Raw genomic sequence first — 23,250 nt, 5'->3', positions numbered from 1 at the left:
TTGAGAATTACATACACAAAAAGAAAGGTTGGAATGCAGCACTCAGTAGTGAGATGGTGCACGAGCCAGGGTACCACCAAGTCCTTCAATAAATCCAAAATAAAGAAGCAGAGGCTTAGCACTCAAATGAGAAGGTGAGTTTATTTCATCCAAGCCTTGAGAAAGACCTGTGTGTCGAAACGTTGCCTGCGTGAAATAAACTCACCTTATCATTTGAGTGCTAAGCCTGTGCTTCATTTTGGATTTCTTGAGAATTGCAAACTCAATTTTTTATGCCACAGTGGCTCAAACACTTCCAATCCCATACCTTTTCCAACCCACAATGTTTGAACAATGTATTAAATATGGACAATAGTAATGCCAAAGGGTTCGCTTTTCTTGCCAATGTATATACACTATACATACACACACTACTCCCTCCCGCTCTGAGAGTCTGTATGGAGTGGTATTTTTTGCTTATTCTAAGATGTGCAAATGTTTTTTGCTCTTTCGCAGAGATACTTTGCTCAGATTGTCTGAACACTATATCCAAAAAATAAGCCTCCTGTACAGCAGGTCAAAAGGGTCAGCCGTCTGTTTCCATATGGTAACGTTCTTCAAATTCCATTACCAAACTGTCAACATGTTCTTCCACTGACATTGTTACTGTAGTTGTATCTATCCACTGGATCATGTAGATGTTTCTAAATCATTTAAAGCAGCTGTAAAAGTAAAGCCGTTTTAAAACATGTCCCAAAGTAACAGACAACATGTCTGAATTTACCTTTTCTGCCCAAAAACCTTACAGCGCAAGACCATAAAGAATGTTAAGACCCAGACATGACAATGACATGGTAAATTTGTATCTAGGGAGTGCCACTTTTTAAGGGATATTATGTTATACTCCAATCAGTTTGGGCCAAATTACCATAAATAATATAAAAGGAAAGTCAGAGTACAGTGATGATACTGGCAAACCAATTCCGCAAGCTGCTTAGAACAACTCTGGATAAACAGCCTAACATCTTTCGGAGTGGCCTAAATCCTTGGCTTGTGTCAGACTGAGTGAGGGGGGAGGACACAAGCCATCTGCCATTATTTGCTAAACTGCTTAGTACATATTTCTACAGCTTGTGAGGTTAGCCAGGCAGCGATGATGATGATACATTGTGTTCCACACAGCATAACACCGCATACCAAGCCCAACACACCATACACTGCATTTAAATGGCTTCAATGCCACCTTGCTACGTACATAAATACAGGTTTAGGATCTGCAGCAATAACTCACAACTTTATTTAATTTGGTTTTTTTAATGAAAGAAAACAGGGTTGTGCCACACACACACAGTCACTAGGTAAGATATAAAACTAAACATTCACTTTCTGTACAGCAAATAGCAGCAACTTCCCCATCCCATAAACATGTTATATTTTAAAAGAAACAATGCGAAGGAGAGGGCAGGGAATTTTGGCTAGTCTTTGACCAAAGCAATGCAAGATGTTTCATATCAGTCTATAAACGCTGTACAAACTAAAAAGCGTTGTGCCTGCTTGGGAAACAATATTGTTTAAGGTGTTAGTCCTTTTAAATTAAATCCACCTTTCTTCCAGGTAACTTCACAGTTTTCGTCTGTTTCTCCAAGCAACGGTGAACTTTTCTGCTTTTATCTTCTCATCTTTGGCTAATAAAATGTTTAAAGTATAGGGCTTTATTATACAAGCAAGGGCATGCAAATATACATTTTAAAACTTTTCAAAAATGCAATGATACTGCACAATCATAGGAGGTAACATGTAATACAATAGAATCTGATAAAAAAAACATACCCCAATTACTGTCTGTAAACAGGACTGCAGGTTTTTTAAATGCTTCTCGTTTGCTTGTCATTGACAGAAATTCATTGGCTGTAAGGTAAGAAACAAAGCAAATCTATATGACAAATCCAATGCACAATGATCATTGCTTTCAGAGCAAATATATACCGTATTTGCGCGATTATAAGACGACCCCCCAAAATCTGAATATTAATTCAGATTTATATTTAATATTAAAAAAAGGAAAAAGCCTGAATATAAGACGACCCTATAGGAAAAACGTTTTACCAGTAAATGTTAATTTATGTAAACTATATAAACAATTGAGAAAAATATTTTGTTTTTATTTCCTTTTATTATGCACATCTGCTCCCGCCACTCTGCCCCAGAAATGCCTTTTAACCCTCTATAAGCCACTGTGCCCCATGATATGCCTTATAACCCTCTATATGCCACTGTGCCGCATGATATGCCTTAAGACCCCCTATGTGCCACTGTGCCTCCAGAAATGCCATATAACCCTATATGCCACTCTGGCATTTAGGGGGTTAAAAGGCATTTCAGGAGGCAGAGTGGCGTAAAGAGTGTTAAAAGGAATTTCTGGAGGCAGAGTGGCAAGGGGGTTAAAAGGCATATCACAGAGCACTCTGCCTCCAGAAATGCCTTATGCCCCCCCAACTAACCGTACCTCCTTCCGGCCGCAGCGGAAGTTGTCTACACGCTGCCCGGACAACACACCGGGAGTCAGAAGCACCGGTAAGTTGGGGGGATAAGACAGGAGGATCCAGGTCCCCTGCAGCGGGGACTCATAGTCAGACCTATTTGAGGTCTGATTATAAGACGAGGGGTGTTTTTCAGAGCATTTGCTCTGGAAAAAACCTTGTTTTATAATCGAGCAAATACGGTAAGTCAGAAACCAAAGACAGGTATAACACAGGCTCTTCTGGTAGAAGCCATGAGTAAAGTGCCTACGACTAAACAGCACAGCCCTAGTTGCAAATATCTGCATTACTTACCTAGCTGTTACTGAAAACGCATACCACAAAATAAAATTAAAAAGGCACCAAGATAACCTATAAGCACCTGAAAACTTACTGACAATAATGCAGTATGTAACAGAGATGAATCATTTCATCTTTACCTGTTGTCCTGTTTTTTCCTTTGCCATACAATTTCTTCTGAATGAATTTTTTTGCTTTCTGCTCTTGTAGCTGTATCATACTGTAATCTTCCAAATGCACTACACTGTAGTTGTTTTGCAGCCTGTGATAACATATACAAAACACACATATTTTGGCAAGAGGAGAGAGCCTGATCCATTTATTTTTATTATTATTTTTATAGGAAAAAGCGAGTGGCATTATTAGCACATGCTCGCCGAAGCAATAGGTATGAAAGAGGAAGGAAGTAGTTTCCTAACATTATTAATAGGAAAGAAAATATATTTAATGGGAGAGGTAATAAAACGTGTAGCAGAAGGCATGGGAGGTAAAAGGATTTTTAAAACGAATGAAGATAGGTCAATAGAGAGGGGGATGTAATACAGGGGCTTTGCTTCTCAGTGACGAGAGTGTAAGGAATCAGAATGTCACACCTTTTTTTAGGCAACAGCTTCTTTTCCTTTGTTTTCTTGGCATGATTCTTTGCTTCTGTATCATCTGAAAAGACAGAAAAGTTTATTTTATATGATCACTACATAAAAGAAAAGTTATGTAGTCTTTCTAGAACTTCTGTCTGTGACACTGTACCCAAGAATCATTCTCCTCTGAGCGAAGCAAGCACAGTAAAACTTCCATTTTTTTTTTTTAACTACACCAAACGGGCAAGCTTTATAAACTAAGCTGAACATGTATTGCAATATACATCATACTTTATGTACATCTACCTGTAGAATTTAATTTACCGTATTTGCTCGATTATAAGACGACCGCCAAAAATTTGAATATTCATTTAGGAACAAAGGAAAAAGGCTGAATATAAGACAACACCATAGGAAAAACGTTTTACTAGTAAATATTAATTCACACGTAAACTTTTTTTTTCATATTTGAGAAAAATGATTTTTCAGTCATGTCACACTGGTGCTCTGTCATAGAAGTAACAGCACCGGAGGTAGTCTGCGCGCATCCCCCAAATGTTCACCAGCTGTGGAATGCGCACAAACATCCTCCGCTGCTGCCGGCACTTCTATGATGGAGCACCGGAAGGACCGGTCATGTCCACCAGCTGCCAGAGAGGAGGATCCAGGTTCCCTTGCAGCGCTGTGGGGGATCTGGATCTTAGTCTTGTAGTCAGACCTCTATTTGAGGTCTCATTATAACACAACCTCAAATATAAGACGGGGGATATTTTTCAGAGCAAATGCTCTCGTCTTATAATCGAGCAAATATGGTAAGTGCTTTCTATTTTCTACACCGCTAAAAGCGAACTATTCCCAGTGGAAGAACAATGATATGTACCAAGTGCCCATACCACATCTAGTACGATGAATCCCAGTAAACAGCACATACACAAGAGAAAAAAACTGGCTAAATGTAGAGGTGCAAGTACTTTGGTTAGTGTGGCTTATAGAACCAGAAATGCTCACAGAAAAAACACTAAACAAAATTCTTACACTTTAAGATTCAGCTATACTCACAAAAAGATATAAAGCAGCCAATAGGTCCTGCGATGTGTCCAGACCTGGGCACATGTAGCTTTTTAATTTCTCGGTCTACAATTAGTCTGTCCTTTTCAGTTTATTCAGGGACTACATGGAGGTGTTTGTTTTTTGCTAAAGAGGTGAGTACTGTTGATATTATCGTTCACATTATTTATGCGTTTTAAAAAAAAAGCTTTGTGTTTTAAAATAGGAAGACATATTAACCGGCAAATTCTCAGAAAAGACGCCAAAATGTTAAAGAGTATATTAGCAGGAATCTTAGCGCACACAATACTAACACATTGAGTGCTCCTCTATATTCTGCTTCTGTACCATTATGTAGAGCACTTCTTTAAACTTGCTCCTTTAGTGACGGGCCATTAAGATATTACAGAAGAGCAGCTTTGTGGGTTGCACACGAATTGATTTACCTTCTGTATGCAAAGTGATTTTCTTTTTTAATATCTATTCCCTATTAAAAAGTGAACCTTCTGTCTGGAAGACCCTCTGTCCACAAAAGTAGAGAGCGGTGTGTTTCATGCCAACCTACCTTGATTCTGTATCTCAACTGCATCTTTAGGCTTCTCCTCCCTATAAAGGGGACAAAAGTGTTTAGAATTTTTAGTCAGCATCATTTATGTGTTATGTCAAACAAGGCGGGTATTTCATAGAAGTATAGTTTCCATAGAAATAGTAAACAATTACAGCAAAGATTCATTTAATGAGATATTTCACAGTTAAATCTATTTTCCAACAGTCTTGTGGACAGAAATTCTCTCTTTCACACTCATGTGGCATGTCCTGAAGTGTTTTTCTCTCCAAAAAAGGCCTTTGTGGGCTATTCACTTAAGGGAAAATTGACATTGCAGTTCCCTGACTTCATCATGCATTTTAAAAGGCACATACCAAATAAGCTTCTGCTGTGCTTCTGACAGACCGGACAGTCTAATGTCCCTGACAGTCCCTCTAAAGTACTGTAATATGAAAAGAGTGCCTACATGACCTAGAAGCTGCAGCCCCTCTTCATTCATGGTGCAACATTAGTCGTCAATGACCGGCTGCGTGAAGCAGCCAATCAGTAGCAGAAAAGTGGCATGTTGGCTGAAGCTTTAACATCAACGTAAAAGCCTTCGGGTCAGGATAGAACATTTAACACATGTAGTTTTTATGTGCAAAAAGTTTGTTCCATAAAAATTAAAACCTCAATCTGAGATATTTGTATACAGGGTTTATTTTTTGACAAAGTTTCACGATCTGAGAGGTTTTAAGACACTTACGGCCCTGGAGTAGAAGCAATGGTCTGAAGGATGTCCTGAGAGAGCAACTTCCTCTTCTACAGAAAAGACAAGATTTGTAAGTTTGGAAATAACAGAAGAAAAATAAAATAAAAAACACACAGCAATGACAGCAATAACATGACTTAAGTAATATGGGTCTTCAACACACAGAAGTGCAGTACAGACAGTCTGTCAATTCTAGTCTTGTCATTCCCCTTGAATTGATGTATTGTAAGAAGCGGCTGTCGCTATATAACGTTTAAAGCAAACGCTCTGAAAAATAACCACGTCTATTATTTGAGGTCATCTTCTAATCCAAACTCAGAGGTCTGACTACAAGCGCTGCAGGGGACCTGGATCCTCCTCTCCGGTGGAGGACTGTGTGATGCGCAGACAACCTCTGCTGTTGCCGGCACTTCCTCCGGGGCTTCTCTGACGGAGTGCCAGCGTAACATGACCTTCCGTTGCTCATTCATAGAAGCCCCGACGGAAGTGCCGGCAGCAGCAGCGGAGGTTGTCAGCGCGCATCACACAGACCTCCACTGGCTGTCCCAGTCTAGGGAAGCACTGGTAAGTCTGGGGAGGGTAAGAGTGGCATAAAACGAATAACAAGGAGGCAGAGAGGCATATAGGGAGTTAAAAGGAATATCAGAGAGGCATATAGGGAGTTAAAAGGAATATCAGAGAGGCAGAGTGGCATATAGGGGTTAAAAGGAATATCAGAGAGGCAGAGTGACATATAGGAGTGTATAAGGCATATCTGGGGCAGAGTGGCATATTGGGGGTATAAGGCATGTCTGGGGCAGAGTGGCATTTAAGGCATATGTGGGGGGCAGGTTGGCAAATAAAAGGAAATAAAAAAAATGCATTTTTCTCAATCGTAGTATTTTTTCTCAATTGAAATAAAGTTTTCTGTTTTCAGTTATGACTTACCTTTTGTTCTTTAAACAGCTCCTCCTTGAGTTTTCTCTTCTCTTTCAGCAGTGCCTTCTCCCTGCCAATACATACAAACCGTAAATAAACTAAAAGAACCAAAGGGCACTGAATAAAAACCCATTGCGCCAAATACACAAACTTGCTTATAGCTTCTCATCTGGTTTACTGCTGGAGGTTACCTACTGTGACCCCAAAATGGATCGGGGGATCTAACTAATCGTGCGGACGAGCACAAAAACATACACGATACACTGAAACGTCAGAACCTGTAGGTCTAGTAAGAGGAGTAGTGGTTCCAAGGTCTGGTAACCGGAGAGGATTGCACGGGGCACTCTCTTGTTACCTCTTGCTGGCTTGCTGCCGTTTCCTCGTGTTCTCCTCCGCCTGGTTCTTAGCGCTCTGAAAAGTCACCTCTTCGGGTGCCTCATCATCTCCGCTCGGAGACTCGTACTCCTCATCCGGACTCATGCTGCCGCTCTGTGTACAGCCGCAGCCAACAGGAAACGGAAACACGTAGCCTCCCTGCACGCCGTACTGGCACCACTTCGCTAATGCACAGCGACACCTGCTGGCTAGGCGGTGTACTCACTGCCGCACGAAACATTGTATGTAAGAAGAGCAGGATGTATTTGTTACATCGCACTGATTACATTATTCAATCATAATTAGCTATTAACAGGTCACAAACTCAAAAAATACACATCCTCTACCCAGACTACTAACTGACTGACCCAATACAAATGGGTCCCTTTTTGACACTTGAATACATTGTGAGGCGCACACTTGGGTTTTGTGTTACATGTATTTTCACTTTTGTAAAAAAAAAAAAAAAAGATACACACTGGCAATGCCCCTTTAACACAGACATACCAGTAGACATTTACTATTATTATTTATATATTCCCGTTGGCCCCTTGCCCCTGCCCCCCCCCTTCAGCACACTCTCAGTCTCACACACTCTTGATACAAACATCGGTACACTCATGCTTTCATCACACACTTATACATACTCATGCTAATACACACTGATGCTAACACATGTACACAGTCATGCTCACACCCATGCTAACACCGACACATGCATACAAACTCCCTTACCTCTTTCACTCTCTTCCTGTGTATGTACATTATTATTGTAACGTGTTACAACACACATCAGTAACAAATTGGAACTAATTGCATTGAGGAAGCCACTGATACAGTGATCAGAGCACCCGAAGATTTCTGCAGAAAATATAACTTTCTCTATAACATTTTTTTTAGTAAATCGTGCCATACAGCAATCTTGACAAAGGCCCGGTGTGCGAACCAAAACATTGACGGTTCTATATTCTATATACCGTATTGGCTCGGATATAGGCCGCACCCTAAAAGTTTGGTGCTTTTTTAAAGAAAAAGTTTTTTTCTTTAAAAAAAGCACCAAAAAACATGCTGCCACTCTGTCCCCCCCCGAGATATGCTGCCACTGTCCTCCCTCCCCCCGAGATATGCTGCCACTGTCCTCCCTCCCCGAGATATGCTACCACTGTCCCCCCCCCCCCGAGATATGCTGCCACTGTCCTCCTCTGCCCCCCCCCTCCTCGACTTACCGGGTGTCTTGCGGGGCCGGCGGGGGACATCTACGCAATACGCGTATGCAACTTCCGGTGCCGGTACCGGAAGTTGCATACGCGTATTGCGTAGATGTCTCCCGCCGGCCCCGCAAGACACCCGGGAGTCTGCTCCGGTAAGTCGGGGGTGGGCAGAGGTAAAACGCATCGTGCGGACGGTCCGCACGATGCGCTTAGACAACCTCCCGTGCCGCCCCCCCGTGGGAAGTGCTGGCAGGGGAGGCTGTCTGAGCGTATCGGGGAGTAGGATGCAGGTCCCCTGCACTGCTGCGGGGGATCTGTATTCTAACCCCGCTGCCTGCCCGGCCGGGCGCTAAACCCCGAATATAGGCCGCACCCCCACTTTAAAGACTTAAAGTGGGGGAAAAAAGTGCGGCCTATATTCGAGCCAATACGGTAATTGCTGCGTTAGAACGACTTAGAGATGCTAATGTTTTAGAGATGGGTACTTAGCGGACGTTTGAGTAATCATGAGAAACTAATGCATTACATTTGTTTTTTAAAAAAAACAATGACAGTAGCTTTACAGTGGTTATTACGCTGACAAATTTATTAGCTTGGATATTACAATTACAAGTGTAACAACTGTAAGCAAAAACAACAATATGAAACATTTTCATTGGATTTCAAAGATGTTGATGATAGTAGCTCAATTAGACACCCAATGCTCACAACATAAGGTGTAACAGCAGCAGTACAGGTTCTGGGGATCTGTTGCATCAGAGCAGATTTTGGTACAACATTCATTTTCCAACATCTGCCACTACAGACACAGTTAGTGGCTGGGATCAAAGAATACTCCCCGAAATCTTCACCCATTTCTCAAAAAAACTAAATCTGTTTTTGTTAAAACAACAGATCCACTGTTAGAAAGTGAAAAATAACCTGTCCATTCAAAAAGTGTATCAATTAGATTTTTGCTATACATTTTTTTGGTGTATTTTGGAGCTGGAAAGACAAAATGCAAACATTGTATGTAAGAAGAGCACTTGCATTTTACCTCATTGTTCTACGCCTAGAAAATGCAGGTTTTTAAGAAACTTCCTTGTGAAAGGGATACCAAATCCCGTTGAAGAATGGCGTAGCCACCAGACATTCCTCCTGCAAGCAGGGCTCAATTTATCTAACCGTAGTGCACAGGTATACTGTGAAGGTGTTCAAAAAAAGGCCACTGATTATACTACATAAAATGCAGAGATTACTCAGCCCACCTTGCAGGAGACAAGGTTGGCTCGGTGAAGGTGGCGAGCTGAAATGTTTCAATTTTACACAAATCACTTGCAAACTGATTTTTTTTTTTAATAAGCCCCTCTTTTGCAGTGGAGATACCGGCCTACTGTACAGTAATAGTAATGCACACTGCTCTCCCAGCATCAAAAGTATATAGTGCTGTATCACCAAGAATCATGCAGCTTAATGTGTAATTAACAGTTAAAAAGAAACTTCTATGTAATCATGCTATAAACCGCTCATTTTAAGAACATTTGGATATCCATATGGATATGTACAGATGCAAGCATTCATACATTAACTTCTGTAACTCCCTGACCGAACACACACACCAGTATACAATGCATGTGTAATTAGGATCTAGCGTTGTAACAAAAATGTAGAGCATACCATGAAATATTTGCATTTTTTTTATAATATGCACCCACTCGATTTAACAGTCTCAGAGAGCAAACACATGTGGAGTTTATATCTTTTTTTACAAATCAATCATGAGCTTTACATGTATATTTGGTGCAAAAGAAATTTAAAGTGCATCCGGGAGTTGTCCTGCTGTTCTGTATGATGTTGATTTGTTTTGTCCATACATTAAATTAGCATCGCCTCCCAAATGAAATCATGTGCTGCGACCCCCTGATGCATCTGCTGTTCAAGAAATAAGTTCAGTTTCATGGCGGGCAAGTGCAGGAGGCAAAGTAGTTCCACAGGGACCCTGAAAATGAAAGCTGAGAACGAAAATGATTATAAATGTATGTTAACGCTCCATTTTATTTCAAGCAACATTTGTAATTACATAGTCCAAGGCTATGTTCTAATATAATGCACATCTCATAATAAATCTCCGATTTCATTGCTATCAGACGGGTATTTTACAATTTCTTCAGGTAATGGTTATTTCACTAGCTTCATTTTTAAAGAAATTTTGCATTTGAAGAAATGGGCATAGTTTTCCCTTTGTGACTGTTCCTTTAAATAAAAATTCAAGTCCCTCCTATTATGATTTTGACAATTCCCCTGTATGCCAAAATCTGTTACTAGGTTAAACTGTAATCGCAGAATAGTAGTGCATTTGGGATAGGTAAACATAGATATGTACTCCCACTGTGTGTCCGAGCACGTGAGCTTGCAGATGTTTAGCTGTGTTGCTGGACTATGATCATGAAATATTTGTCAGGTGTCAGAATTTATACATTCACAAAAATTCTGCTCCTAATGAGAAGCTGCTGCTCACATTGGTATTGCCACATGATGCGCAACAGAGGTTGGGCACGAGACATCACATTACACAAGCAAAAAACATAAAAACACAACTTTTTCTTAAGACAGGGATCAATGGAAAAAACATTGTACATGACTGTCCAATAAAGTATGTTTTGAATGCATTGTGATGAACATTGCAGTCACAATCAATATATATATAAAAAAAATTAGCACTACATTTGCATCTGCAAACAAAAGTAAAGGAGCGTTGTTGATATGGTTACTCAGTTTCATAATATATATAACTAAACATTAAAAAATAGAAGACCTGTAATCAGCAACATCAACTAAAAAAAACCATTACAAGTAGGAGGATGTATAGCAAGTAAATAGTTTCTTACGTAAAGCTTGTTGTAGCTGGTGTACTTTGCATGTTAAACTCAGCTACTGGCACCCCTCTAGCTGCCACTTGCGGTGCAAACATGGCAGCAGGATACACAACCGAAGAGGTCCCAACCTGTACAGAACAGATGACGTCATATTTATAATATTATATTATATTATATATATATATATCACGGCACAGAAATGCATAAATTCTACAAATCTATTTGTTAGCCTCCACAAAAACGTGTATGCTTTTCAGAAGGCATTTTGTATTTTGCACTACCTGCTGTAAATTTTACAATATGCTATATAAAATAATGGAGAACAGGAGCATAAACACCAAGTTTTCATTTTGTTTTAAGTCTGTTTACCATGGGATAACTTTACTTACCAGTATCGGAATAGAATGCGATACAGGTTAAAAGGCAGCGATCCATTGCCCAGTACAGGCCCCCTGGACCTCTTGTGCAATGCCAGAGGCAGCAGACTAGTGGGGAGTATGTATGCATGCACTCTAATGTGCAGGAGATGTGTTGAAATTCAGACCCCTGTATGCATTTACATGCAACCCCTCCATTAACCTAAATGCGACTATTGTATGCATTACAGTCCGCATGATCACTGTAGTGTCCCCACTGTATAGTATAGATAAAGGTCTAAAAATTGTCCAATTACCAGGTCCTTACCATTGGTTGCTATCTGAATAAGAACCAATTACGGGGGTTATTTACTTAACTACTAATGAACATGTATTTAAAATGTTTTACATTTATATTAGTTTTCAGGATTTACACACGCAAAGGAACATACCACCAAACAGAGATCACAAATTTCCAGTTCTTTTTCCACTTCTCCTAGAAGATTGGAATCTAAAGTTTCTCCAAACCATACAACATTGGGCCGGAGGAGGCCACTGCAGCCATTTTCTTCACACCTGATTACAGATAAGAAAATAAACAGACTGAAAATACCACCATTACTAATAAATGGAGACATCAAAATTGACATAGTTGGTAAGCACTGGCAACAAGCAGGAACAAATTTGGCTTTTTGATAGCCTTTAACCAACCTGAGCTTAATGTTTTTCACAATTGTATATTGTCCTGAAAACCCTGCAAGTCTGTATGCAATGAGTAGGACTAAACAAACTTGAGCCCTAAAGCTCTTCTGTCAGACGCTCTGGCCCTTTGTTAATCAATTAGTTCTTGTGCCTCAGTACGACAAGTTTTATTTGATTTGCAGGGAAGACATATGCCTTGTCTGATGTACATATGCTGGCGAAGATGGACATACTTCCAGAGTAAAACAAAAAATAGGAAAACCATATTTCTGTCTAATTCTGTTATCAAAGGAAGTCTAAGCATTAATTATGATTAAATATTTTATTTTGGGTTATTTAAGGAAAGCTCTTTGTAAATGATTTTGAGCTTTTTTCTCTTTGTATAATTCCACTATAGCTAAATAAGTAGCCTGGATACTTGCCTTTCACAAGGCACCATTCATGATGGGCACTGGAAAACAGAACATCATTCATATAACTGACATCACATTAGTGCGCGCGTGCAATCAGTTTTTGTGTTAATGCTGCACTGGTACGTGGCACAGTTTGTCCAGCCATGGACAAGTTTCTTGTGTTTTATTTTGTAATTAGGTAGAATTGTATTAAGATTGTTCTATTTGTTAAGGTAAAGGAAAATTCTCACCGTGGAAGACTCTCCACTGGGATCTTGGCATCTTCCACCTCAGGTTCAGGAGCACTGACAAGATTTGAAATGATGATATAAGTAACAATATGTATATCACTATGTTATGAGATAATGTCCATATTAACTGTCCTATAACAGCTCGGTGGGATATTCCTTTAACTTTTTATATTATATTGTTATGCAAATTCCTTTAAAATAATTATACAGAAAGCTAATTGCACATGTCTTTCTGGTATAAAGAAACTCTCTATACGTTACACCATCTACATTAACATATAGTACAAAAGGGAGATCTGCAGCTGATATTTATATATATTGCAGATATTTCAAGCGACATACCGCAACCTATCTTCCACGATGCTCAACACAGCGAGCACAGCTCGGACAGAGATCAAACCCTCCAACTTTTTGGCACTGTGTAGAAGAACTGTATTCCTAATATTTTTAATGTCTCTGAATAAGTTTAAATATATGTATTACCACCTAATAAGCATCTTTCTAGATGATAAAAACACTTTCACCATGCCCACACAGTCCACCAGTATTACCCTTTTCCGGCAAGAGCTGGACACACAGGGCTATTGTAGTTTTCTTTTACACTGCCACACGAGGAACATCTCGTCTTAAACAAGCTACCTGAAAAGAAATTATAATAAAAACAAAACCTTTAGAAAAGCCTTTACAGTGTACACATTTTGTCACAACGTTCATGCAACGCAAGCACGATGCTACAATTAAAGGCAGCAAAGTTTCTCTACTATTTGCGAGGCACTGGAATATAATAAATAAAGCTTATTTTATAGGTCCGCTGAAAAAAAAGATTATATTAAGGTTAACTCAATAAAACCAGAATGTCTGTGGTGAACACCCAAATCACAACTACAATGCAGCTTCTTCATCTTCAATACACAATCCTTCTTCAGGACATAGAATGTACTTTAAAAATTTTGAAGATCAGAAAGACAGAAGAGTACTAGAAATGTTTTAAAGAGGAATGTGCTATTCTGTTAATAAAGCACTGGTCTATTAATATACCTTAGAAGCAGGAGTAGATGAAGGTCAGGTGTGGCCCTGGTGCAATTATTATGTAGGGTGACAAAACCAGCCGAGCACCATAAATGACACTTTTCGGGATCCTCAGCACAGCTAAGCAGATTTTGAAGCAAACTGTGTGTTTATTTATTTTTGGGGATGATATAAAAAGCCTAGCTCCCACTGGGGCCCACTTTGGTAATACATGACTGACCCATGCAGACCAGCCTAAACACCCACTAACCATACCTCCCTGCCAGACCCGGCTAAGCCAAGCACTGAAAAACCTCCCCAGATAAAACAATCAGTCCCAGACAGTTAATGCCACACTTGGATCAAATATCTTCAGGGCCTCTTCTTGCCCTTGGAAGACAGGGAAACTCCCTGGCTGTGAGACTTCAGGGGATTTTAATGTCCACCACTTGTACTTGATACAGGCTTCACAGAAATCCCAGAATTAACTTTTCACTGGGAAGGGGAACGAAGCATTGTTCCACTTTGCTCTCCATTTACTCTGTAAAGTGTAAACATATAAATACATACATATACATATTAAGTACTGTGCAAAAAGATTTAGGCGGATGTGAAAAAATGCTGCAAACAACATGTTAATAGTTCATTTTCTATCACTTAACAAAAAAGTGAGTGAACAGAAAAATCAAAATCAAATCAGTTTTTGGTATGACCACCCTTTGTCTTCAAAACAGCATCAATTCTTCTACACTTGGGCGCAGTTTAACTTGGCAGGTAGGATGTCCAAAATATCTTGGAGAACTAACCATAGTTCTTCTGTGGATTCAGGGAGCCTCAGCTGCTTCTCCTTCGTCATGTAATCCCAGACAGACTCAATGCCGTTGAGATCAGGGCTCTGTGGGGGCCCTACCATCACCAAAGGTATTAGGCACAGAAGTAGAAAGTTGGTTCTTGTGCTGATGTCACTGTTAGCAGTTGTATCAACACCAGCCTTTAACTACTAATAAAAGTAAAAGTATGCTGCATAGGGAGTATATGTCTTTGCAAGGTACAAACAAAACGTGCACAAGATATGAAACCAGGAGAAAACTGTTATTACCTGTCACTTAATACAAAAGACACTATTACAATTATTGCTATGGATTCTTAGGAAGAGGTACAGACATTATTGTAACCAGCGTTTATGTATGTGGTGTTCACAGTAAGCTGTAAACTAGATATCTTCCGAGGACAAAGAAAAAAGATAAGTCCAGAACTATTGAGAATAAGCAGCAGACACCAACTTACCATGAATTTCAAAGAGGTTTCGGGTGCCTGCTTTGCGGTGTAACTCATCAATGTTCTGTGTAATGACCACAACTTTCCTTCCTTGCTTTCTAAGTCGGGCTTCACACTCTGCGATAGCTATGTGTGCCGGGTTCGGCTTTTTTGTTAGCATCACTTCCCTACGGTAATGATAAAACTCCCACACTCTTGAAGGATTCCTGGCAAAGGCTTCAGGTGTTGCCAAGTGCTGTTACATATAACAAATACAATATAAACTCCAATTGTAATTATCTTTGTACATATAGTAGGAATGCAGTATGTTTTACACATTGTTTTAGCACCAATCACCATTCAGTTTAATATGCCTAAAGTGTTCTCCATGTGAAAATCCCAGTATTCTAATAATAATAATAATAATAATAATAATAATAATAATAATAATAATAGTGGTGCTCAATTCAGCTCTCAATGGCCATAAATTGCTCCATGTTTTGGGAGTTCTCTAATTAGCATGTCAGCAGGTAAACTTTGGAGAATCCACTGGGCCAAGTTGCTCAGAGTCATTTATTTCACATTGATAATAATCCTTGGGGAGTTATGCTCAGATCAACTTACATTAAAAAAAAGGTTACATTTCTAGACCTAAATATTTACTGTATATAGAGAACAGCATGTTTAAGACCAAAACACATTTTGAAACAATAGATGTCAATGATTACATTCATTATAGCATCTGCCACTCTGGCTGAAAAATACACCTAAGGGTCAATTCTTTAGAGCTAAAAAGAAACTGTACAGACAACGACATTGTCCTCCAACAGGCTAACAAAATCAAGGAATAATTTAAATTTATAAACTATGGATAATACAATTAAAGGTCAATTAAATGGATATAAACAGAGTTAAGAAGATAAACTACAATAACTATGGTCACATTTAAACGAAATACATTGGCATCATATTACTGACTCCCCACAGTAATATCCAAATGAGTACCTAATCTAAAAAATATATTAGTAGATAGAAATAAAAATTAATTAAGCTGCACTACTGTCAATGTCAATGATAGAGTTATGCTGTACCACCATCAATGTCTGGCTCAGTATATTGTGATGGGAGTTATGCTGTACCATTTCTGTTCAGTAAATGTTATTTATTTAAAACGTATTATTATAATAAGTTATTCTATTTTTGTCAAATTCTAGTTTTATCCAGATGACATACAGTTTACAGATTGGTGAAAAAAATATTCTGGCCAACATTCAATTTTTTTGTAGGTGTCTTTACATTTTAAAATGTGTGTGGGGGGGCACATAGACATTTATTTATATATACATATATATAAATTCAACAATTATTATTATTTTTTTTTTTCTTAATAGTCTTTCAAGAAGTTTTATAACCCAGACATGCATTAAAAGTATAAAATATATATAAAGTTGTTAAAGGTTGCAGTATTTATTTTGTCAAGATTTTAACACCTATAATATCTATTAGAATAATGCAACCCGCTACTCAATGGACAAATATTAATTTCCATTCTCCTCACTGAAAAGCAACTAACTTGTAACACTTCGTAATTAATTTCCAATGTTACATTTTTAAGACTGTTACATGTAAATTATAACAGCGGTGAAAAGATTAGCCCCACTTAAAAAGGAATGTATAACATTACTATGTTATATGCCTACTGAAGAAGCTACCCTATAGTTTAGACATCATTACGCCATGGATCGGTTTTATCTTTGGATAGCTGTGCACCAGGACATTAATCAAAAATCCTAGTTGTTTTTACAGTGGCTGTTTAATTAATTCAGCTGTTCATGTGTAAGCGACTACTTTATATTTTACAACACAATGTTTATACTATACTAATCTGTTCAAAACTCCCCCTCTCTCTCTTGCCTTCTGCTGAGCTGAATCCAACTCTGCTTCGACTTCTGCTGACACTGAACTTAAGTGATGAGTAAAAAGCAGGATACATCTACACCTGACATCTGTGAGCCTGGATTTAACAGGCTCACCTAAAAGTGAGTTGATTACTTAAAAGGGCAATAGTAAGGGCATTTCATTCAATTGCACTTATTACAATGGCATTTATAACAAAACATTAACTTGCGCTATCCTGCGGTCCTTCCAAAAATCCCTTAAGACTGACTTCTTTAGGGACGCCTACAATTGTACCCCTTAACACCCTTTCTCCCATATTCCTTTAGCTCACCTTTCCCAGTCCCTCTCCTGCAATAACTTATACTAGTGTGGCTGGTCCATCCCTAACGGCACTTTTGCCTCTTGTGTAATACACCCTAACTCCCTCTAGATTGTAAGCTCATTTCAGCAGGGCTCTCCCCCACCTGATGTTTCTGTATGTCATCTTTTCACATTATATACTGATACAACTCTGGACATTTCCCTGCTCCCTCTCAGTGCTCACATGCAATTAAGTCATATCTCTGCATTCACTAGATGCAACGTTAAATGTAGGACTAAGGTGCGCATTGTACTCCTATCAGTTAACCCAGTGCTCCCTTGCCAAACCCTAGGCTTCAGGAAGCGATTTTTGTCGCCATGGCGATCTAGGGTTTTTTGAGCACTGTGTATGTATGTAATACGTATATATGCACTCACACATTGTATGGATGCACAAAGCACCAAAAAGGAACTTATGGTTCAACATGATTAAAATAGCAAAAAAAGAGGCCTTTTTTCAGGGTGTGGGCAAAAATTAAGAATGACACAAATTTCTACTTCATTAAAGAACTATATCTAGAAATGCTCTGGACATTCAGCAGCAAAAGGAATGAGGTTTCTAATGCTCCAGTTACAGATGTGGTAAATGTGTTCATTGTGAAACGATCACTCAAGTTTAATATCGATGCTACTAGGTTTAAATTGCTCACTTGTGCTTGCCACTTCCTCCAATATCCGCCCGCACCTCTGAACGTGGGAACACCACTCTCTGCGCTGACACCAGCGCCTGTAATCACAGCTACATGCTTCGCTTTGGCAAAGGCTTCTCGAAAATCAGCTAAGTCTGAAAGAAAACAAGATTAAAGAAAACATTGCTCGATTACTGTATCTACACCCATGTCCATAACCAATCTACATAGCAGCCTACGTATCTGGAACTGTCCTAATAACCTTTGGAGGTCTGATAGTTTACTCTTCTTTGCAGCCCCCTAAAAGAGAATGCATATTAACATACTCTGCTCGAAGAAGTCAAACCAGTGGCTCCAAAAATGAAGCACTTTCCAGCACGCGTAGAGTGGCCTGAATGGACCCCACACGCATCGTTTGCCAAGCCAGGGCCGGAGCTGACTAGCGGTAAGTATATCATGTGCAAGGAAAAATGTGGGCACAACTCAGCTATCATATGCAATTCAGTGATAACCGGCATGTCTCTAACATCTTCCACGTGTTAAAAAAATAAAAAAAATCACACAGATTATTGAATTAGCCAAATATCTATCTATATGGATAATTACAGGTTTGAGTGCATCACGCAAGGAGCTAAAAAACAAACTTTTGAATCATGAATTTTAATGTAAAAATAAATGCAAATAAACCGCATAGAAAGTGAAGTACAGAAATTGTATAATGTAAAAACTTCAGGCTAAACAATCCTGCAAGAATCGTGCCGACCAGCTAGACATTTCTTCTGCATCATATATATGCCACTTACTGGAACTTGGACGTGCCATTTCCACAGCGATGGGCTTTTTTTGTGATTTGGGGACCAGTCCACCGTACACATGGGTAACCAGTCTTCTGGTGTGGAACGGAAGTAGAGTCATTAGGACTAATTACTGAACCTAAAACAAAGAACAAACAGACCACTCATAAAAATACACCGCAGCAGAATTCTAACCAATCGCAGGGCAACCAAAACACGTTCACTCAGTTTTCAAAATGCAAGTGAGTTTCGCTGTTAAGAAGACACGAGTTAGCCTGCAAAGTACATAAGTATATTGGAGAGTTAGAATGTTTCATGTTACTTCAAACCAAAAACCTTATTTAACAACACTCATCTGATGGAAGGTTGGAAATTATATATATATATATGTGTGAGAGTGTGTGTGTATGTGTATGTTGGTTGCTCACCTGCATTTAACTCAACTCTGGCAGACTAGCTAGCCACTAAGGTATGCAATGGCTAAAAGATAACAGCAATCTGTAGATTACTTATTTTTATGTAAACGGTTTAAACTGTAATCTCTGTGAGAATCAAAGAAAACACTACATATTCTGCAATTGTTAGGTATTTTGATGCTTGTGCTATAGTTTAGGTGAAAAGCATATTTAATTAAAATATATTTTTTTAGCTAAGCCGGTAGAGGGACACAGAATCTTACCAAGGAACAAACAGAGCCGTTGTTGCCGCACACCATTAAATAAGACACAAGTGAGTGACCTGAATGAAGGAGAGCGCAGCCTGGCTGAGTCAGACTGCAGGAGACGTGCAGCTCCCTGTGTCAGGGTGGGGACTTTAAAATGCTACGTGAGCAGAGGACGGTATCCCAAAAAACTGCTGACAAAAGAGCTCTTCTCTGCCTAGCCGCTTTCCTACAGAAAGATTTGTTTGGCACTCGACTCTACTGGCCACATTCAGACATCTGGTTTAACAGAGGACTTTTACTAAAGACCTAATGGAGAAGCTTTCATACAGTAGGAGCAGCCGTAGGCAAACTTTGCCAAACACACGACCACTTCGAGGTATTAACCACTCGGCTGCTGGATACTCCACAGAAAATAAGCCACACAAATTCCAAAGGATGCTGGGGTGATGGCACCAATTTTGGTCGATCAACACACTTCCATCAATCAACACATATATGCCTACAACTGTGTAACTTTATGCGCAAACTGATTGTAAGGGGATCTCCCACTAATCGCGGATAGTGCGCTTCCTTCTTTTTGAGGAGTTCTAGTTTTTACATACAGCTGTGTTGGCCATTTGTAAGCAAGTATCTTGGCCTGGCTGGGATTGGACACACATGTTGCGGGAGCCGGCGGGATTGGATTTTTTTTCAATCATAATTTTTTTTATTAAATATTAAAAAATTGTTTACATGTGAATGAATATTTACTAGTAAAACTTTTTCCCTATAGGGTCATCTAATATTCAGATTTTGGGGATCGTCTTATAATCGAGCAAATGCGGTATATTAAATATATGTATGTTCTATTATTTATTCATATTATTCATATGTAGTTTATAAACTACATATATGAATAAAAATAAACTGTCAATATTCATTAGTTTCAATAATCACAAAGTATACTTATACTCAACCCCCTCCATTACCAGACGTGAGCAGTCTCAAATAACCCCTTCCATTACCAGACCTGAGCGGTCTCAATTAACCCCCTCCATCACAAACAGTTTCCTCTAGCCCCCTATAATTAGTAGCCTTACCATTGACTTATACAAAGGCAAAATTATATTTTCCTACCGTGGGTCAATACCCCTCTTCATACATTACAATATCTTACCGGCCCTTGCAGCAGCAGCTTCTCATCCGCACATTTACTGATTTTCCAAAAATAGCTTTGCATTTGTCTCCATTTGTCTAATCTGTCACTTGGCTGCCCGGTCCTCTAATTAGACCAAATCATCATGCAGGGGAATAATGTCAAGTTCAGATTGTATTACTTTACCTAATTTTGTGTCATCTCCAAACTCCAATATGTGGCTTTTAGTACACACTGCAAAATCGTTAATAAAGATATTAACAGCAGGCTTAATTTACAGGTATATGGAAAATATGTATCTCCAAACATCAGCTATGAAAATAAATGACTGGTACGTCCTTAGAAACAGTATAGATAATCAGCAAGTATGCAACGGCACTTATCTGCTTAATGGCGAGTGAATTAAGTAGGCATTAAGTGTGGCACTCTATTTTCAGTGTCCAAAGGCAGGTGATGAAATAGGAAAGTAAATGGCACTAACATACAGTCAGTCACATACACCAAACAAAAACACATTCAAATATTGCGCTTTTATAATGCCACGATAACATGCACTGTTTGCTTTGTAGATTGGCAGCACCCTCTTGACCTTGTCTGTTTCATACTCTCCCCGCTAAAGTGTAAAGGAGTCAGCGATGGCCGGTTTGGCAGAATGTGGGTGATAATGGACAGTTTAAGCGATAATTAGCATTACCCAGATGGGGGATATAAATATGCAGGTTGGTTCTCTACAAGATCACTTGGTAATAACAGCTCTCTTAGAACACAAGATGCACCAAGGTTTTGTGCCCTGGACCCTACCACCACCGCATGTTGTTAAAGGAATTATAAGATTAAAAAGACATCTTCAAAAGAAGATTCTGTGATTTTCCCCCCCAACCAGTTCTATTTTCCGTGTAATAAAATGTTTTGTATACTAGCCATTTGCACGGCCCAATCTTCTACACAAAACCTGACTCCTTATGGTAAACGTTAGAGCGGCTCAGTGTTAATCACTCAGGAAGACACTCTGACTAAATGTAAGTCATTAACACTGAGTAAAGAATCAGCTCGGTGTGGTGTTCCGGAAGGGAAAGTCACCCACAATATCACATGACTGACAATAATGGCAGCTTCCAGGTCTGCACATAAAGGTAGATGGTAGGAACAAAGTTTGCTGGAACCAGGTTATTGTCATGGCAACCTACATTTTAAAAGCCATAACATGCCACACCTCCCCCTCAAACTTACCAAACCAACACGGCTGGGCAACTAAGGCACTTCAGCTTAAAGAGACTACAACTCCCATCATCCTCAACTGGGCTTATAGTTGGAAGTTACACTAACTTTAGTCCAGCAACCTGAACTAGGCTGTATTTAAATGGAAAACTGAATTAACTGCCTCTGGTGTAAATGAGGCAAACCCGTATATTCTGAATACGGAAACACAATAACAACAACCCTTGTCAATGTCAAATGCACGCGTGATCACTTAGAACTGCGGGTAGGATTCATTTGCGGCCGGTGGGCTCCTGGACCCCACCTTTCCGCGTCCTAACAATGTTTACCGTTCCCAAGTGGGACCACCCCACGCAACACAAAGCCCCCTCCCCGGAGCGTGTTTATTACCTGCCGTGCAACCAGAGAAAGGCCTGCAGCCCACAGACTTCAACACCAAGCAATAACAGGCCAGTCGCGCAGCCTGCAGCGCCCTCTGCTGCATCACCGCTACAACTGCAGCCACACAGGTTCCGACTTCTCATCCCAAACCTGAACGAAGAAGGCCGCCCTATTTAAGATTACGAAACGTAGCTGCTGGTGAAGGAAGATTGCAAAAACCGTCTTGCTAGTTATGGAAAATAAATATTGCTTTAAAGGGCTACTTATTATTCGTAAATTAATTGGATTGGCTGGGTGGTAACTCTATTTGCAGTAGTTGCTATTTAGTTCTGTTGAAAGTTGCTAATGAAGTCAAGGTGTATGACAAGCAGACAATGTTATGTCGTCTTCGGACGTATTGATGACACACTAATGAACATATCCAGATGAATTCATTTTATGTGCACCCCTTGGGTTCCTTATAAAGTTTGCACGGGGCATTTTACTACCCCATTTTTTAAGAACCTAATGATTTTTAAAGAAAAAGAAAATGTTATGACAAAAGCCGTACCACAGTACAGTGTTATAGAGAGGATCTGTGACTAAAAGTACTTAACTGGAAAATGGGAGGTAGAGATGATCAAATACATCTACAAATTGCAATATATACCAAGGAGAGTTGGCTTGGCCAATTTTGGCCACTTAGGGCTGAGACCTATTACCGGTAATTGTAATGATTGTAGGTTATTTTGTGGTGCCCATTGTTGGAATTCATGAAGTTAATTTAATGTGTTTTGTGCAGTACTTTCAAATCTTGAGAGAGATACAACAGACTGAGCACACTATCCAATATAGACCTCAGATTACAGCTACCGAATAAAGAATTGAGGTCAGTAGCCAGTTGACTCTTAAGACGTTGTGTGCATTGTTAACGATGGATTTAAAAAAAAAAAAAAAATTCTCCCATTGATGATCATGAAGCAAGGCCTTCATAGCCCTATCAATGCGTGTGTTAGATCAGCCAGCAGGGGATCAGAGATCCCAGCGTTTCCTGGACAGATGATCCTTGGTCTCTACTCCTCTCCTGAGTTCTTAAGGCAGATGACAGCTAAACAGAAGGGTATCTCCAGTTGCACAACTGCGCG

At 39.5% G+C, this 23,250-nt stretch overlaps 2 protein-coding genes across 4 annotated transcripts; both read right to left on the bottom strand.

Moving 5' to 3' along the window:
- Nucleotides 1-1,254: 1,254 nt before the first annotated feature.
- Nucleotides 1,255-7,176, bottom strand: NOL7 (nucleolar protein 7). The gene is made up of 8 exons (XM_053466873.1): nt 6,995-7,176; nt 6,649-6,709; nt 5,716-5,771; nt 4,989-5,029; nt 3,392-3,455; nt 2,939-3,060; nt 1,810-1,887; nt 1,255-1,664 (listed from the first exon to the last, which is right to left on the bottom strand). Exons 1-8 carry the CDS (start codon nt 7,117-7,119, stop codon nt 1,600-1,602), a joined length of 612 nt encoding a protein of 203 aa, XP_053322848.1. The 5' UTR covers nt 7,120-7,176; the 3' UTR covers nt 1,255-1,599.
- A 2,374-nt stretch (nt 7,177-9,550) lies between these two features.
- SIRT5 (sirtuin 5) lies at nt 9,551-22,251 on the bottom strand. 3 transcript variants are annotated; one of them, XM_053466866.1, is made up of 10 exons: nt 22,136-22,251; nt 20,714-20,761; nt 18,738-18,867; nt 17,956-18,089; nt 15,077-15,302; nt 13,333-13,420; nt 12,782-12,835; nt 11,889-12,012; nt 11,093-11,208; nt 9,551-10,216 (listed from the first exon to the last, which is right to left on the bottom strand). In XM_053466866.1, exons 3-10 carry the CDS (start codon nt 18,847-18,849, stop codon nt 10,141-10,143), a joined length of 930 nt encoding a protein of 309 aa, XP_053322841.1. In that variant the 5' UTR covers nt 18,850-18,867; nt 20,714-20,761; nt 22,136-22,251; the 3' UTR covers nt 9,551-10,140. The 3 variants fall into 3 exon arrangements, with proteins under 3 accessions (XP_053322841.1, XP_053322840.1, XP_053322842.1); XM_053466865.1 differs by lacking the exon at nt 20,714-20,761 and having other exon boundaries at nt 22,136-22,250; XM_053466867.1 differs by lacking the exons at nt 20,714-20,761; nt 22,136-22,251 and adding an exon at nt 20,549-20,581.
- Nucleotides 22,252-23,250: the final 999 nt, after the last annotated feature.

The sequence above is a fragment of the Spea bombifrons genome, chromosome 5 (assembly GCF_027358695.1).
Source record: "Spea bombifrons isolate aSpeBom1 chromosome 5, aSpeBom1.2.pri, whole genome shotgun sequence".
Classification (NCBI taxonomy): Eukaryota; Metazoa; Chordata; class Amphibia; order Anura; family Pelobatidae; genus Spea; species Spea bombifrons.
Note: the sequence above shows the minus strand (reverse complement) of the source record. Positions and strands in the feature narration are given on the sequence as shown.